General features: G+C 42.3%; 1 protein-coding gene across 6 annotated transcripts in view; it reads right to left on the bottom strand.

The window, feature by feature from the left end:
- LOC115468681 (sciellin-like) overlaps window positions 1-18,012 on the bottom strand; it is a 189,761-nt gene that overhangs the window by 101,504 nt on the left and 70,245 nt on the right. For 4 of the 6 annotated variants that reach the window (XM_030200581.1, XM_030200582.1, XM_030200580.1 and 1 more), the window contains exon 9: window positions 16,874-16,912. The exons of the other annotated variants lie outside the window; for them this stretch is intronic. In XM_030200581.1, coding sequence (XP_030056441.1) covers window positions 16,874-16,912 — 39 coding nt within the window. The remainder of the gene's footprint in view (window positions 1-16,873; window positions 16,913-18,012) is intronic. 6 annotated transcript variants of the gene reach the window in all.

Below are 18,012 nucleotides of genomic sequence, written 5' to 3' on the forward strand. Positions count from 1 at the left end.
ATAAATAGCAGGTCTATCTTTGACCACTATAACTTAGCTGGTCAGCTGATGAATATTGGCTTAACAAGCTATGTGCAGAGCAGCCAAAAGAAACCCAGAAATTCAATGCCAGTCACCGGATACGGCCCGGCATTGAATTTCTGGGTTTGCCGCCAACCACGTTAGACAGCCCAGCTAACTCCTGCGTCTGAATATCGGCCCCTATGTGTCCATTTTCTCAAAAAAATTGGAAAGGTTTTAGCAGTGGCGTAGCCAGACTGCCAATTTTGGGTGGGCCTGAACCCAAAGTGGGTGGGCACAAAATTTTCTCTCTAACCCCCCCCCCCCCCCCCCCCCCCCACCCAGCAAAATGTAGTCACACTCAGATGCATTTGTCACACAGGGTAAAGTGCTGCTTTTCAGTGCATCAGATTTCAGACAATTTATTTAATAGCCTAATCCTTTTCAGTGAGCTTTCAGAGGCCAAAACCTCCTGCCTCAGGTCAGTATAATGCTGTTACGGTATCCTCTCCTGACCTAAGGAAGGAAGTATTGGTCTCTGAAACTTTATTAACACCATATTACTTTATCCTAAATTAAAAATAAAATTATTTTCTTTACCTTTGTTGTATGGCCATTTACTTTTTCTCATTGTGTTGCTCCCAGTCTCTAGATTCTGCTTTCCTTCGTTTTCGCTTAACTCTTCTGCCAGGGTTTCCTGGCCATTTGTCATTTTTCTCTCCTTTTTCTTTGCTTTCTTCAATATTTTTCTGCCTCTCTCTGTGTCCAGATTTAATTCATTCTTACTATCCATTCTTTAATTTCCTTCATCTACTTATGGCTTTTCATCTTTTTCTCACCCTTGTTCTCCCCATGCCCCTTCCTCTTATTCTCCAATCTTTCACTACTCCCCCTTTCCATGCAGCCTCTCCTCTTTCTCTCCCCATCCTTCCAGTGTCTCCCCTCTCTCTCCCCATCCTTCCAATAGTCTCCCCTCTTTCTTTCTGCATCCTTCCATCCAGTGTCACCTCTTTCTCCCTACCCTTCCATCCAGCGTCTTCCCTCTTTCTCTCCCCATCCTTCCATTTTCCCTCTTTCTCTGCCATCCTGCCATCTGTTTTCCCTCTTTCTCTCCCCATCCTTCCATTTTCCCTCTTTCTCTGCCAACCTCCCATCTGTTTTCCCTCTTTCTCTCCCCATCCTTCCATTTTCCCTCTTTCTCTGCCATCCTCCCATCTGTTTTCCCTCTTTCTCTCGCCATCCTTCCATTTTCCCCCTTTCTCTGCCATCCTCCCATCTGTTTCCCTCTTTCTCTCCCCATCCTTCCGTTTTCCCTCTTTCTCTGCCATCCTGCCATCTGTTTTCCCTCTTTCTCTCCCCATCCTTCCATTTTCCCTCTTTCTCTGCGATCCTGCCATCTGTTTTCCCTCTTTCTCTGCCATCCTGCCATCTGTTTTCCCTCTTTCTCTCCCCATCCTTCCGTTTTCCCTCTTTCTCTGCCATCCTGCCATCTGTTTTCCCTCTTTCTCTCCCCATCCTTCCGTTTCCCCTCTTTCTCTGCCATCCTCCCATCTGTTTTCCCTCTCTCTCGCCATCCTTCCATTTTCCCCCTTTCTCTGCCATCCTCCCATCTGTTTTCCCTCTTTCTCTCCCCATCCTGCCATCTGTTTTCCCTCTTTCTCTCCCCATCCTTCCGTTTCCCCTCTTTCTCTGCCATCCTGCCATCTGTTTCCCTCTTTCTCTCCCCATCCTTTCATTTTCCCTCTTTCTCCCCATCCTGCCATCTGTTTTCCCTCTTTCTCTCCCCATCCTTCCATTTTCCCTCTTTCTCTGCGATCCTGCCATCTGTTTTCCCTCTTTCTCTGCCATCCTGCCATCTGTTTTCCCTCTTTCTCTCCCCATCCTTCCGTTTCCCCTCTTTCTCTGCCATCCTCCCATCTGTTTTCCCTCTCTCTCTCCCCATCCTTTCATTTTCCCTCTTTCTCCCCATCCTGCCATCTGTTTTCCCTCTTTCTCTCCCCATCCTTCCGTTTCCCCTCTTTCTCTGCCATCCTGCCATCTGTTTCCCTCTTTCTCTCCCCATCCTTTCATTTTCCCTCTTTCTCCCCATCCTGCCATCTGTTTTCCCTCTTTCTCTCCCCATCCTTCCGTTTCCCCTCTTTCTCTGCCATCCTCCCATCTGTTTTCCCTCTTTCTCTCCCCATCCTTCTGTTTTCCCTCTTTCTCTGGCATCCTCCCATCTGTTTTCCCTCTTTCTCTGCCATCCTCCCATCTGTTTTCCTTCTTTCTTTCTCCATCCTGCCATCTGTTTTCCCTCTTTCTCTCCCCATCGTTCCATTTTCCCTCTTTCTCCCCATCCTGCCATCCATTTTCCCTCTCCCATTCAGGCCCACCAGCCCCAGCTCCCATTGCCGGCCACTGCTGCTTTTCCTGATGAGCAGCAGGGCCGGCGCTACAAAAAGAAGAAGCGCTCAGCTGACTGAGCTGAGCGCCAACGCGTCGCTAACCCGACGAGAAAAAATGTTTTTAAAAAAACGCGGCACTGCAGGCAGCCTCGAAGCATTGGTTGCTGGCTCTGCAGGCTCCTTCCGTCTCTTACGTCACTGCCCCTGCTTCGCTACAGGGGCAGTGATGTAAGAGACGGGAGGAGCCTGCAGAGCCAGCAGCCAATGCTTCGAGGCTGCCTGCAGTGCTGCGTTTTTTTTTTAACATTTTTTTCTCGTCCTTAGCGACGCGTTGGCGCTCAGCTCAGTCAGCTGAGCGCTTCTTCTTTTTGTAGCGCCGGCCACTGCTGCTCATCAGGAAAAGCAGCAGTGGCCGGCAATGGGAGCTGGCGCTGGCGCTGGGTGGGCCTGGACTGAAATTGGGTGGGCCTGGGCCCACCCAGGCCCACCCGTAGCTACGCCCCTGGGTTTTAGAGATGTACACAAGGCAAACTTTTTTTTAGTTTGTTTGCAGCTCGTTTGGTTTTTTTTTTCCTGATTTTTGGACAAGTTGTTTCATGTAATCATTTTACTGAAAACTTTTTTAAACGCATATCAGAACTTTTTAATGCACACTACTCAACTTAATACACATGCTAAATTGATTTAGAGAGCACAACATATTCTAAAGGAGTTCTAATGAACCAAAGAAATGCTAATAAATGTACTTCCTTAAAATGTAAATGCCATGAAGTACACAAAATTTCCAAAATGTTCTTTACACTGCATGTGTGGATCTGCTCAGTCCCTGGTCCTTTTCTCCCTCCATTCCCTACTCAATCCTCAGCCCTTTTTCTCCTCCTTTATGCCCAGATCATCAAAAGTAAATGCGGGCACTAGAGGTCACTAGCACCGGACTAGTGCCCGCATTTACCTTCGCACATATGATTAGAGGGCAAACAAATGAGCTCTGCAGTATTCTGCCCCTTTGATCAGAGAACAGCTTGCGTTAGGGTTAAGGCTCTGTTTCCACTCCCCCCCACCCCCTGTCCAAAGTCAGGCAGCCCAGGCTGCCACCATCAGTCCTACCCTAGTGGTCTAGTGCTCCCTTATATGGTAGGAAAGTCCCACCCAGCACATCCCAGGATGCACTGTGCAGGGCAAGGCGCTGCCATTTTATAGGCAGCGCTGGAAGAGGAGAGAGTGCTACTCACTCCTCCATTGAATTGAGAGGTACATAAGTACATAAGTACATAAGTAATGCCATACTGGGAAAAGACCAAGGGTCCATCGAGCCCAGCATCCTGTCCACGACAGCGGCCAATCCAGGCCAAGGGCACCTGGCAAGCTTCCCAAACGTACAAGCATTCTATACATGTTATTCCTGGAATTTTGGATTTTTCCAAGTCCGTTTAGTAGCGGTTTATGGACTTGTCCTTTAGGAAACCGTCCAACCCCTTTTTAAACTCTGCTAAGCTAACCACCTTCACCACTTTCTCCGGCAACGAATTCCAGAGTTTAATTACACGTTGGGTGAAGAAAAATTTTCTCCAATTTGTTTTAAATTTACTACACTGTAGTTTCATCGCATGCCCCCTAGTCCTAGTATTTTTGGAAAGCGTGAACAGACGCTTCACATCCACCTGTTCCACTCCACTCATTATTTTATATACTTCTATCTTGTCTCCCCTCAGCCGTCTCTTCTCCAAGCTGAATAGCCCTAGCCTCCTTAGTCTTTCTTCATAGGGAAGTCGTCCCATCCCCACTATCATTTTAGTCACCCTTTGCTGCACCTTTTCCAATTCTACTATATCTTTCTTGAGATGCGGCGACCAGAATTGAACACAATACTCAAGGTGCAGTCGCACCATGGAGCGATACAACGGCATTATAACATCCTCACACCTGTTTTCCATACCTTTCCTAATAATACCCAACATTCTATTCGCTTTCTTAGCCGCAGCAGCACACTGAGCAGAAGGTTTCAGTGTGTTATCGACGACGACACCCAGATCCCTTTCTTGGTCCGTAACTCCTAACGTGGAACCTTGCATGACGTAGCTATAATTCGGGTTCTTTTTTCCAACATGCATCACCTTGCACTTGCTCACATTAAACATCATCTGCCATTTAGCCGCCCAGTCTCCCAGTCTCGTAAGGTCCTCTTGTAATTTTTCACAATCCTGTCGCGATTTAATGACTTTGAATAACTTTGTGTCATCAGCAAATTTAATTACCTCGCTAGTTACTCCCATCTCTAAATTATTTATAAATATATTAAAAAGCAGTGGTCCTAGCACGGACCCCTGAGGAACCCCACTAACTACCCTTCTCCATTGTGAATACTGCCCATTTAACCCCACTCTCTTTTTCCTATCCTTCAACCAGTTTTTAATCCACAATAGGACATTTCCTCCTATCCCATGACCCTGCAATTTCCTCTGTAGCCTTTCATGAGGTACCTTGTCAAACGTCTTTTGAAAATCCAGATACACAATATCAACCGACTCCCCTTTGTCCACATGTTTGTTCACTCCTTCAAAGAATTGAAGTAAATTGGTCAGGCAAGATTTCCCCACACAAAAGCCGTGCTGACTTGGTCTCAGTAATCCATGTCCTCGGATGTGCTCTGTAATTTTGTTTTTAATAATAGCCTCTACCATTTTCCCCGGCACTGACGTCAGACTCACCGGTCTATAATTTCCCGGATCTCCCCTGGAGCCTTTTTTAAAAATGGGCGTTACATTGGCCACCCTCAAATCTTCCGGTACCACGCTCGATTTTAAGGATAAGTTGCATATCACTAGCAGTAGCTCCACAAACTCGTTTTTCAGTTCTATCAGTACTCTAGGATTAGGTATGGGGGGTGGTGGTGGAGGGGACCACTAGACCACCAGGGCAGGTGAGGGGGGTAGGGTGTTTCCCACTGGGCCACCAGGGTATTTTTTTGGTGTGGGGAGATTAGAGGGTCTGAAGATCCACCAGACCTCCAACCCTCTTCTACCCTCATGTAAGGGGGGAGTCAGGGGGCTGGAGGTCCAGTGAATCTCCAGCCCGTGTCGCTGTCCTGGGAAGGTGTGGGGGCTTAGGGAGGGGCACTAAGCCATCAGGGACTTGCTTTTCAGGGGGTCTGGGTCCTGCAGCTCCTGTGTTTGACAGGTCCAGGCTTTTTGACAGCCTGGATCTGTCAAACAAGTGCAGAAGGATGCGCTCAGGCACAATCGTCCTGCACTTTTGCCTTATGATCAGAGCTAATAGCGTGCCTAAATTTGCATGCTATTAGCTCTGATCATAGGGGCATTATTGACCCATGTTATTCTGGTGTTAATTTTAGAGTACTGTTTGGAACAGCATGGGGCTTCTGTTCATCAGGTCCTAATAAAAAGGTATCACCTTATTTTATTTATTACCCTTCAAAGTGGACTAATATGGCAACCACAATACTTTGAACAGATTTAGAAATGCATTTCAGTGACCACTAGATGGCAGCATTCTAATGTTTAAAGGAGCAGGTTTTCTGTAATGCAAAGTTGTGTGTAATGAAAGTTATAATTTGGATTTTCCATTATGAATGTCCTGTATCAATCATAATAACAATCTTATTTATGACAATTTTTATTTTATAAAGAGGAATACTTATTATGTAAGCAGCTTTCAAGCAAAGCAGATAAGTATAAAGTCTGTGGGTGTCTATTTTCTACAGAATTAAAGGGACCTCGGCGGTGGCACAGTGTGGTTTCAAAGCTTTTACCACAATGATTTACACACCAATACATTCATTTGTGCACACCGCCCTCCTTCCCAGAGTAAATAGAAAGAAGGAAGGTGTGGACCAATGACAATATTGGTGTGTAAATTGATAGGGTATAAGCTTTTGAAAGCTCACCATGCCACCACTGAGGTCCTGTTAATACCCCAATAACAAGCATTGAGGTGTTTAGAAATTGGACTGTGACATCTGGATTTTGATATGTATTATATGCTATATATCATACATATATTTGAAGCTTGGATTATCCAGATAGTATAGAGGAATTTGCCACTTGGAAGGTATTTTCTACAGAATGTGATACTTTGTACCATACTCTGTAAGCCACACTGAACCTGCTATCGAGCGGGAAAGAGCGGGGTATAAATGCTACAAATAAATAAATAAAATTCCCTTTGAAAAGTAGTTCAAGAGAGATAAGCAAACAGATTTGCACTGACCATTTATGCAGATGTTTTTCCCATGAAAACATTTTTGAAACAAAAAATTGCACTATTCATCCCAGCTCTGGTCCCAGTAACATTTTCCCAACATGTGCATACACTTGTGGGCATATTGTAGTGGTTCCCAAACCTGGTCCTGGAGGCACCCCAGCCAGTCATGTTTTCATGATATCCACAATGATTATTCACTGCCTCCACTGCATGCAAATCTCTCTCGTGAATATTCATTATGGATATCCTGAAAACGTGACTGGCTTGGGGTGCCTTCAGGACCAGGTTTGGGAACCACTGGCATAATGACTGTATGCACACATGTATGTCTGCATTGATCATTTCTGAAAGCCCCATTTCTGCATTTAAACTCTGTGTTATAAGAGAAAATGCCTTTGAACTTTGTCCTACCCATACCAGCCATTTTTTTCAGAACTTTCAGGCCAAAACATGCTTCAGCCAGCAATATATGCTTAATTAACTGAGTATAAAATGGCTTATATCCCAAACATCTTGTAGAAGATGATCAGGTGGCATTGTAGATTTATGCAGATATTGCTCTTCTTTGCTGTAGCTTTGCAGAACCCTCTGTCTCCTGGTGAATGTGTGTGTATCTGCTCATCTCCAGTCTCTGTGATGGTCTGCCTATGTGGAATACCTTGACTGCATTCTGCCTGGGTATCTGTCTTCATCATCATTCTTATTCATTCATCCATTCACCTGGCCCATTTCCTTTTAGAATCCCGTAGGATTGCGGTAACCTTGGTCATATGCTATATTAGTGACCTTATCCCACATGCAGGAGATGGAGATAATTTTTGTCATAAGCTAATTCTCCGATTGACATGTCTTTTTTTCAGGATGACTTCAAGAAATGAGGTGGCACCTCCAAGTGAATATTTCTTTGTTTGAGATCACCTCTGGATCTCTGGAGGCCAGAGTAGGCTGAGGTAGACAGAAAGGTATGTATATAAAAGAGACCTAGTAGGGAAGTCCTACCTCTGGACTGACAGCCTCTGTCCTGCCTTGGAGTGGAGTAAAGTCACCTGGAAGGAGAGCATCGCTTTGGTGTGGCAAGAAGTAATATTGTAACCAGGACCTGCCCACCAGGGGGTGCATTATCATCACACACAACAAGATGCGTCTTCAGGGGCTTCTGCTCAGGAGAGATGAGTTAGGACAGCATTTCATTGGCTATTCAATAATTATGGATATAGATAGCTCTGTGACCAGTAAACATGAGGATTGTTTGGTCGCTTGCTTGTGGTGCAAAAGGTGGCAAACCTCATGCATCACCTAGATAAGATTTTAGGCAATGCTGGGGCAGAGTCATCTATCTTGGTACATGTGGGTACCAATGATATAGAAAAACGTATGGAGAAGGTTCTGGAAGCTAAATTTAGGCTTTTAGCTAAAATGGTGAAATCCAGAACATCCAGGGCAACATTCTCAAAAAGGCTCTCTGCTCCACGTGCAGAACTAGTGAAGTAATTTGCTGATGACACAAAGTTAATCAAAGCTGTTAAATCACAAGAGGATTGTGAAAAAATGGAAGAGGATCTTACAAGACTGGGAGACTGGACATACAAATGGCAGATGACTTTTAATGTGAGCAAGTGCAAAGTGATGCATGTAGGAAAAAGGAACATAAACCATAGTTATATGATGCAAGATTCCACATTAGGAGTCACCGCATGGGAAAAGGATCTGGGTGTCATCATTGAAGATACGTTGAAACCCTCTGTTCAATGTGCAGCGGTGGCCAAGCAAGCAAATAGAATGTTAAGAACTATTAGGAAAGGAATGGAAAACAAAACTGAGAATGTTATAATGCCTTTGTATCGCTTCAAGGTGCGACCGCACCTCGAATACTGTGTGCAGTTCTGGTCATCACATTTCAAAAAAGATAGTGAAATTAGAAAAGGTACAGAGAAGGGCAGCGAAAATGATAAGGGGGATGGGACGACTTCCATATGAGAAAAGGCTAAAGCGGCTAGGGCTCTTCAGCTTGGAGATGGCTGAGGGGAGATAGAGGTATATAAAATAATGAATGGAGTGGAATTGGTAGACATAATCACTTGATTACTCTTTCCAAAAATACTAGGACTAGGGGGGCACGCAAAGAAGCTACTAAGTTGTAAATTTAAAAAGAATCAGAGAAAATATTTCTTCAAACAAGTAATTAAACTCTAGAATTCATTGCTAAAGAATATGGTTAAAGCAGTTAGCTTAGCAAGGTTTAAAAAAGGTTTGAATAATTTCCTAAAAGAAAAGTCCATAAACCATTAAGATGGACTTGAGAAAATCCACTGCATATTCTAGTATAAGCAACATAAAATCTGTTTTGCTGTTCTGGGATCTTGCCAGGTACTTGTGACCTGGATTGGCCACTATTGGAAACAGGATACTGGGCTTGATGGATTTTTGGTCTGTCTCAATATGGTAATGCTTATGATCTTAACCCAAGAAGCAGGCAGAGTTCGGGAATCTCCATGTGTGGATGAGACAATGCTGCATGGAGAGGGATATAGATTTATTAGGAACTGAGCAACATTCTGGGGAAGAGAAGCCTATTCAGAAAAGCTGTGCTCCACCTTAACCAGGGTGAAACCAGGCTGCTGGGTTAGGAGAAGTGTGGATGTGGTCCCTCTCCACAAAAATGGTGACAGAAAAGAAGTGGGAAACTACAAGCTGATAAGCCTCACTTTGGTGGTTGGAAAAATAATGGAGGTGCTGCTGAAAGAAAGGATAGTAAAATTAATGGAATCCAACGGCTTACAAGGTCTGTGGCAACATGATTTTACCAAAGAAAAATCATGTCAAATGAATCGGATTGATTTCTTTGACTGGGTGATCAGAGAACTGGACAAAGGCATTCACTAGATGTGGTCTATTTGAATTTCAGCAAAGCCTTTGACATGGTTCTTTATAGGAGACTTGGCAGGGAAAGATAGAGAAGTATGCCAGTGTTTATTCATGAAGAAGTGTAATCTGTACAGAGTGCCAAATACAACTCTGGCCACTTTGTTGAGCAGACTGAATAGACTGTGCAAGTCTTTATCTGCTGACACTTACTATGTTACTGTAATCTTAACACTAGTGCCAAACTTACCATTCAAAACGGCCAAAACACTTGAGGACTGGAGGATGGCCAATGTAACACCACTTTGTAAAAAGGACTTCCAGGGTGATCTGGGAAACTATAGATTTGTGAGCCTGTTGAATATGGTAACTGGAGCATTCATTGCATTTCAATGTTTCCAAGCCATCAAAGACCACTCAGGTAAAAATGGAAACACAGAACATGATAGCAGGGAAAGACCACATGGCCCATCCAATCTGCCCATCCATGCCAACTGCCAATTCCTCTCTCTCTCTCTCTCAGAGACCCTTTTTGTTTGTCCCATGCTTTCTTGCATGCATCCACTACACTTTCTGTATAGAAATATTTCTTTAGATTATATCCCGGACCAAATCCTTTCACCCTCATCATATGAACCCTCATTCCACATTTTTTTTCGTTGAAAGAGGCATGTCTTCTCTGCATTTATAATTTGCAGATATTTAAATGTCTCCCTCATATCTCATCTATCGTAATTTTTCTCCATAATTAGATCTTTAAGTCCACCTCCACATGCTTTATCATGAAGATCGTTGACTATTTTAGGAACCACCCTCTGTACTGACTCTATCTAACTACATCCTTTAGAAGGTGCAATCTCCAGAACTACATATAGTACTCCAAATGAGATCACATCAGAAGCCCTCCCAAATCATTGGTACTAAGAATGACTTGGGTTCCTGGATTGAGCCAAGATGGGTTGCTCCATGTGTACCACTACAGTCCAGTAAGAAAAAGAGCAAAGAACCGTAGTGCTTCTTTATACTAACATAGTAGATGATGGCAGATAAAAGACCTGTACAGTCCATCTAGTCTGCCCAACAAGATAAACTCATTGTATGTGATACTTATATGTATACATGACCTTGATTTGTCCTTGCCATTTTCAGGACATAGACCATAGAAGTTTGCCCAGCACTGGGTTTGCTTCCCAATTACCGGTGTTGCCACCCAGTCTCTTCTAAGTTTCTGTAGATCCATTCCTTCTAAACAGGATTAAGCTTTAACAACTATACTCTCTCTCTCCTTTACAATTTAACTCCTACAGCACATTCTGAGGAAGCTCAAGCACTCCAGCATTTTTCTTCTATGGAATTGATCTTCTCAGTGTATTATTTCCTTCTCCTATGGAAAGAGCGACTCCTCCTTAGTGTTAGAACTTTGTGGGCTTTCCTCACCCAAACCAAAAAACAGTGACCATCTTGGATCTCCCTTCAGCTCTAGTTCTCTCACAATTTATTCACATACTTTTGGTAGGGACACTTTCCAATGTTTTCACAGAGACTCCATCATATCCCACATGGCATCCAATTTATGCAACCCTGGGCTCCTCTTCCACAGTGGTCAGAATTTATGGGTAGATAGGGCTGGCATTCCACATTCCATTCCTCTGTTGGTTGACTGGAAGAAAACTCTTTCAAGGCCGTACCTCTGTGAATCCTTTTCTGTCATGCTTATTCCTTAATCAGTGAGCATAGTACTCTTGACAACAACAAACATCTGTTATGACTGACTATTCAACAAATTTAGTGATGAATTTCTTCAGAACATATACAGATCAAAGCAGATCTATTACAGAATCTAGGATTAAACACATTAAAAATGAATGGAAGCAACTGTGATTCACAGACATCTGCTTTCTCCTCTATGTCGACTTCAATCTTGTGCATTCACAGGGTATTCAGGTGCCTCTTCAGCTAAGGTTCCTGTGGCTTTTCATCAGGCTAGTGGCAAATCCAGTCTATGATCCTTTGTACCCTCACTTTAATCTCCTCTTCTCTTGAGTTCCTTGAACCTCTTCTGGCTTTGGTTCCTTGAGCCCTCTTCAAGAGTGTGTAGAAGACAAACCCCATACCAACATATACCAAAGCAGAAGTCATCTCCCTAATCCCAAGCCTCAAGGCCCTCTCTCTGGGCTCCAGGCACTCCCCTGGAGTCCTGGTACTCCCAAGGAAGGGCCCAGTCCCTTCCCTTACAAGGGATTTTATACCTCCATTCTAGAGATTTCCCTTTTGGAAAACTCTATTAGAATACCCTCCTCCCATTGCCATTCACTGCTAGCAGTGCATGCCTAGTGGAATTTATTACCATATTTCAGATTCAATTCAAAATTCAGTAAAATGCATTACTCACCTTACAAGATGATAGTACAGAACTGAGATGGGAAGCAATTTTCAGCAACTTGAAAAGAATAAAAGGAATGCTCGGGAAAGATAAGGTAACAGCAAAAAGAAAAATAAACCCAAGGGTTCAGTATTCACAGGGTTTTAGTGGGCAGGAGAGGCTTTGAAGAGAAGCAAAGCTAAGGCTTTGAGCTGCTAGCTGACAGTGATTACCTGGTTGCTTGGCAACTGGTCCAGAATATAGTTGGCAAGAGACTTTATGACACCAGAGTCCTTTTATGGGAGGGAGCATGACAGACAGAAACTGTTTTTTTATTGCTTAGGGTTGATTGGCAGTTTTTGTCTGTTTTAAACATGTACTATATCTGCATAGAGGCTCAGGTTGTAATACACACAGTGTCAGGCTGCAGCTTTGGGCTGTGGGGGATTGTAGCACTAGCAGCGTTGGGCAAGTTACTTTGTAAAACTGATATATTAAAGTTACTAGTTACTGCAAGGAAAAAGTAGTTAATTGTTCCACAAAAGTAATATTTTAAGTTACTATGAAAGTAATATACTACTTTTAGTTACTTTTTAAATCTTGGATATAAACAGTTGTTTCGACATTACATAAAATTAATTCTAGCAACTGAAAATCCATCCATTACCAAAGAAAACATCCAATCAGAAATGCTCAAGTCCTCAAATATAGGGATCCAATACAATTAGAGAGATATTTAAATCAAATAAGAAAAAAAAACCATGAAAATATTTAGCATATGAGCAATGCAGAAATCAAGAAATCAATCTAACATTATCTTTATTCAGCAGTCCTCGGTGTCAGGGCCGTGCCTAGGGTCTCTGGTGCCCCCCTGCAGACTATCAGTTGGTGCCCCCCCCCCCCCCCCCCCATGTGGCACAAGATTATGCAAAGGAAATAGAAGCTGAAAGATGGAGTGCATCTTTGTGGGATTGCTGAACAAATAGAAGGTTTACAACCACTTAGCTTTCGTGCTTCATGTTCACGAAATTAGTAATTAAATCTTTGATATCTAACTGGGCACATATATCATTCTCAATAGCATCATGGCAAGGCTTACAAACCTTTCTTGCGAAATACTTGATCGCAAATAATTTTTTATGATTTTTAACCGTGAAAAAGATCGATCACCACTTGCTACACTGACAGGAATTGTCAGCAATATTCTTAGAAACAAATTGCTATACATTGCAAAATAAGATAGCAGATGTAAATTCTCAAAGTGGACATATTCCAAACACTAAAATGAAAATAAAATGATTTTTTTCTACCTTTGTTGTCTGGTGACTTGATCATGCTGGCCCAGTACCTGATTCTGCTGCTATCTGTCCTCTTAACTCTGTTTCCAGGGCTTCCTTTCCATTTATTTCTTTACTTTCCTCCTTTCTTCTTCATTTCTTGCCTTACATCCATAAGTAAAAGCTGGGTCCTCTGCAGACTGTCCATTGGATCCAGCTTCTGCCTATTTTCTCCATCCATGTGCAGGTTTTCTCCCTTTTCCCTCATCTCATCTCCTTCCTCTCTCTTCCCTCCCCTCCATACATGCCCAACATTTCTTCTCTCTCCCTTTCCCTCCATCCATGTTCATCCTTGTCCCTCTCTGCCCTTCCCTCCCCTCCATCCATATCCAGCAATTCTCCTCTCTCCCCTCCCCTCCAGCAATTTCTCCTCTCTCCATGGGCCCTGCCCTCCCATCCATGTCCATCCTTGTCACTCTCTGCCCTTCCCTCCTCCATCCCTCCTTATCCAGCAATTCTCCTCTCTCCCCTGCCCTCCCATGTCCACCTGCCTGCCCTCTGAGTCTGGTTTCTTGTATTTAATTTAAATTTACCTCCATCACGCCTGCAGTGAAAGCGCTGCCGACGTCTCCAGCCTTCCCTTCCCGCTCGTTCGTTCCCTCAGTGCCCTGCCTTCTTCTGACATCATTTCCTTGCGAGGGCAGGACACTGAGGGAACAAACGAACACGAAGGGAAGGCTGGAGATGTCGGCAGCGCTTTCACTGACGCTGCTCAGTTGCTACGACGTCGGAGGTAAATTTAAATAAAAGGGCTGCTGTCGGGGTCCGGGAGCTGCGGTAAGCGGTGAGGGTAAGCATGGCGTGGCGGCACCCTCCAGAGGTCGGCGCCCCCCTGCAGTGCTTACCCTGCTTACTGTGTTGGCACAGCCCTGCTCGGTGTGGCAGCACCAGGCAGAGCCTTCTTCTGGTTTGTGGCTTACTGAACACAGCTTGCACCTAACATAAATATTGTTATCTTTTTCATTTACTAAATCCAAAAACTGGACATGCTTAAATGTTGAAGACCCAGCCATCTTTATCACCTCATGCTGCATGGTTGAACAATTTCACTCAAAAGGAAGCTTGCTGGAAACCAGATGCAGCCCAATAATGGGCCTAGCAACACAAAGAAAATTAAATGGATGTCACTAAAAGTAATTACATAAAGAAACTAGCCATTATATTACTCATTACTGAAAAATATAATATATTACCAGTAATATATTACTGCCCAACACTAAGCACCAGAGTGGCTCACATTAGAAACCCGAGCAAAAGTAATGTGTATAAGGGATAGTGAGTGATGCGAAAACGTACTGTGTCACTAGGGAGACTGGTCGCACTCGTGACAACAGCACTGGTCTTAACAGGTAGTATCATGTGTATCAGCAATGGGAGGCTAAAAGCTGGTACCCGAGTGTCACAACTGTGAAGCTTTTTAAACAATTATCATCTTTGGATTATAAGGCTCCATCAATTTAGAATGCCTTGCCTCAAGACAGTAGGATAACTGGAAAAGATTGTCACCTGCCCTATAACAGATAATTCATAAAATTAGTGAGCGACTATGCCCTCAATCACCTTAACTAGTAAAGGGATAGAGGCCACTGGCCTGTAATTTGTTACATTGTTTATTTTTGCCAGGGGATTTGTAGGGATGGGGGTTAACATTATGAACTCTTTTTCTACAGGGAAATGACCTAAGGATAGCAAAAGAGAGAGATGTGACCTTAGGGATTCTATAAACAGGTGAGGTGCTGCTTTCAGTAGAAAACTAGGGCAGGAATCCAATACACAGAAGATGAATATTTCAATAGAAAATATTTCACCACTGAGAATGAAAGGGGAGAGAATGATGACCAATATCTATCAGTTCTGATACCAGAGAGTTTATGTGTCAGTTCGGTCAAGAATATCACAGAGTCTCCTTTAAACATTATAACGTTATCTCTAATTTTTATGATTTTCTGCTCAAAATATGTAGCTAATTGGGTAGCAGATGGAGCAGATTCATTGGAGGTAGTAATAGCCTGGGTATCTAAGAGGGTGTTGACTATATTGAAAATACATTTGGTATTGAAAGGATCAGTTAATATTAGATTTCCATAGTAGTTAATTTTAGTCTTTGTTATTGTATATTTATAGAGTCTTAGAGCGAATTTCTAATGTATTTTATTTTCTTCAGTTTTAGATTTTTGCCATTTTCTTTCAAGCAGCCTACATTTTCATTTAATGTATAGGATGTCTTTATTGAACCAGATGGATTTACTCTTTTTTTATTTAGATTTAATTTTTACTGGTGCCTTGGAGTCTAGTATTTATTTACTAAATGCATCCCAATCTTTTATGAATGTTAATGAATTAGACATGGACATGAGTTCAGTACCTTGTATGTTCGACCAGAAGTCATCTATTTCAATCCTTCCTCTAGACTTAAAAGAGGGAGGGTGGACTTGGGGGTGAGTGTCTTTCAATGATTCTAGCCAATTTAAGGTGAATACTAATTTGTAATGATCTGACCATAGGGTTGGTTCCCATATAGTATCAGAAATGGATAAGGCTAGTTGGTAAATCTATCAGCAAAAAGATCAAGAAGGTGACCTTTCAAATAAGAGATAAGGCTATGTGGGTGTAAGAAATTCCAAGGAGATAAGAAATTCAAAAAGTCCTTTGTGTTGGGGTTTGCTAGGTTATCTAAGTGCAGGTTATTTGAAATAAAATCAGAGTTCATCCTCTGCCAGATGCCAATTTCCATGTGGATGATAAAATAGGCAAATACAACGTTGTTCTGATATAAGTAATGTCAGTAACATTGCAAGCAAGTATTTCAAAGTTTGAAGAGGTGCTACAAGAGAGTAACTCTATTTTGAAGAAGAATTTGTATATTATTGATAAGCTGCCATCTCTCTTATTGAGTCTACAGAGATTGAGGATCTTATAACCTGGTAGACATATGTCTTTAATGATAGGGTCATTATTTGAACATAACCAAGTTTCGGTAATCATGACAAGACAAAATTGTTCATCCTCGCTTCATCCCCTTATGAGTTCAGATTTGTTCACAATGGACCTAGAATTTACATAACCTGTAGGTACTGGAATAAATGAGTGGGCTTGTTGCGGACTGTTTATTTTAATTAGATGACATTTAGGATGTGGGTCTATAAGTCTGTATTGAGAGGATTGGTATGCATGAGTGGGATAAGTAAAGCATGTAGGAAGGTAGTCTTTGCAATTAGATTAATGATTTACATTTCTTGACTTTAAAGCATTACGTTTTAACTGTTGCTTTTAAGGTATAATTAATGACTTATTACAATTGTCTTCTAAAAAGACAGTTTGATAACCAAAGAACCAAGGAATTAGAAGCAGTATAGACAGTTAGTTAGCTTAGACATTAGAAACATTATGTAAGATTAACAATACCTGAGGCTTAAGATAAGGTTGAAAGTCCTTGCCCAAGACCATGCCCAATGATGCACACAAAGAGGTGTGCCCCTTTAGCACGCCCCTTCAGCCCGATGCCTGAGGTGCGGCGTCCCAGCCATGGTCTATATCTATCTATCTATCTATCTATATATATATATATCTATATATATATATGCATAAAAGTAGACAGTAGGAAAAGAGCACCTACTTCTGTGATATGTGTAGGCTTTCCTAAGTGCACAGAATTGGCAGAGCAGCGGCAAGATTGGCATTTAGGGATATATCTTATGAACACATACCTATTTGGTGAACCTTGTGTTTTATCTGAAGAAACCGACCTGCGGAGAAAAAGAGAATAAGAATGATAAGTACTGAAAACTGTAATAATAACTTGCAAGTGTCTGTTCTGCATGTTCCACTCTTTTTGAACTGCAAAATTAAAGCATAAGATCTGGAGGTGAAAGAGGAACTTGGTCACTGGAGATGTCTGTAGCAATAAGGGTATGGGAAGAGAGGATAAGGAGGCTCGGAAACCAAGAGTATCACTTATACTCTGAATTACAAATTTGCATTGAGAATTTCCTTGAGAATTTTGACTTGACATTCCCATATTACCTACAGACAGTCAGACTTCTGGGTATCCCTATGGTCTGATCCATCTTTGATATGCTTTAAGTTTAGACTTAAGACCTGGTTATTTCAGTGAGCTTGTTCAATCAGTATATCACTGTTGGCTGATATACTGATTGTAGCCCTGGAGATTTGCTAGAATTTCCATATTCTGATTAGTATTTGACTACGTATTGTCCTTGTGGAGTGATAGTTCTGCTATATACTTCCCTTCCTTGTGTGTTGACCTTTGTCTTGTGTTGATGTTTGATGGTTATTATAGTTGTTCACAGATATAAACTTTTGTGTGACACTGATTGCTAATGAACATCACTTTAAAGGAGAGAAAGTTAAAGGGTGAATGTTATCCTGCCTAATATCATACTGTAACTGGGCGTGTATAGTTACGCACACCTTGAGCACACAAGTGCACAGAACAGTGGCACTTGCACATGTATTCTATAAGTTAGCATGAAAGTGATTTGGTTGGTAACTGTAAAGGGGCAACACATGGGCGGAGCATAGAAGGGGCTTGGACATGTCTAAAACTTATACATTTAACTGAATACTATTAATTTTTTTTTTTTTTTTTTTTTTTAGAACATTTAGGCATGCCCATGTACACCAGCCATTGACCTGGTGTAAATGATTTCATCTAATGTTAGGCACGCAAATGCCAACTTACACTGTTATACTATAATGGCATCCTAGTGTACAGATGCCATTATAAAATTGGTGCTCAGTGTGTGGAATTGGCACACCTAACTGGAGGTGCCCAGTTACAGAATTGCCCCTAAATGCTGTTAGATGCTCAGTTAGCTGTGAGCTC

Source organism: Microcaecilia unicolor, chromosome 4 (genome assembly GCF_901765095.1).
Source record: "Microcaecilia unicolor chromosome 4, aMicUni1.1, whole genome shotgun sequence".
Classification (NCBI taxonomy): Eukaryota; Metazoa; Chordata; class Amphibia; order Gymnophiona; family Siphonopidae; genus Microcaecilia; species Microcaecilia unicolor.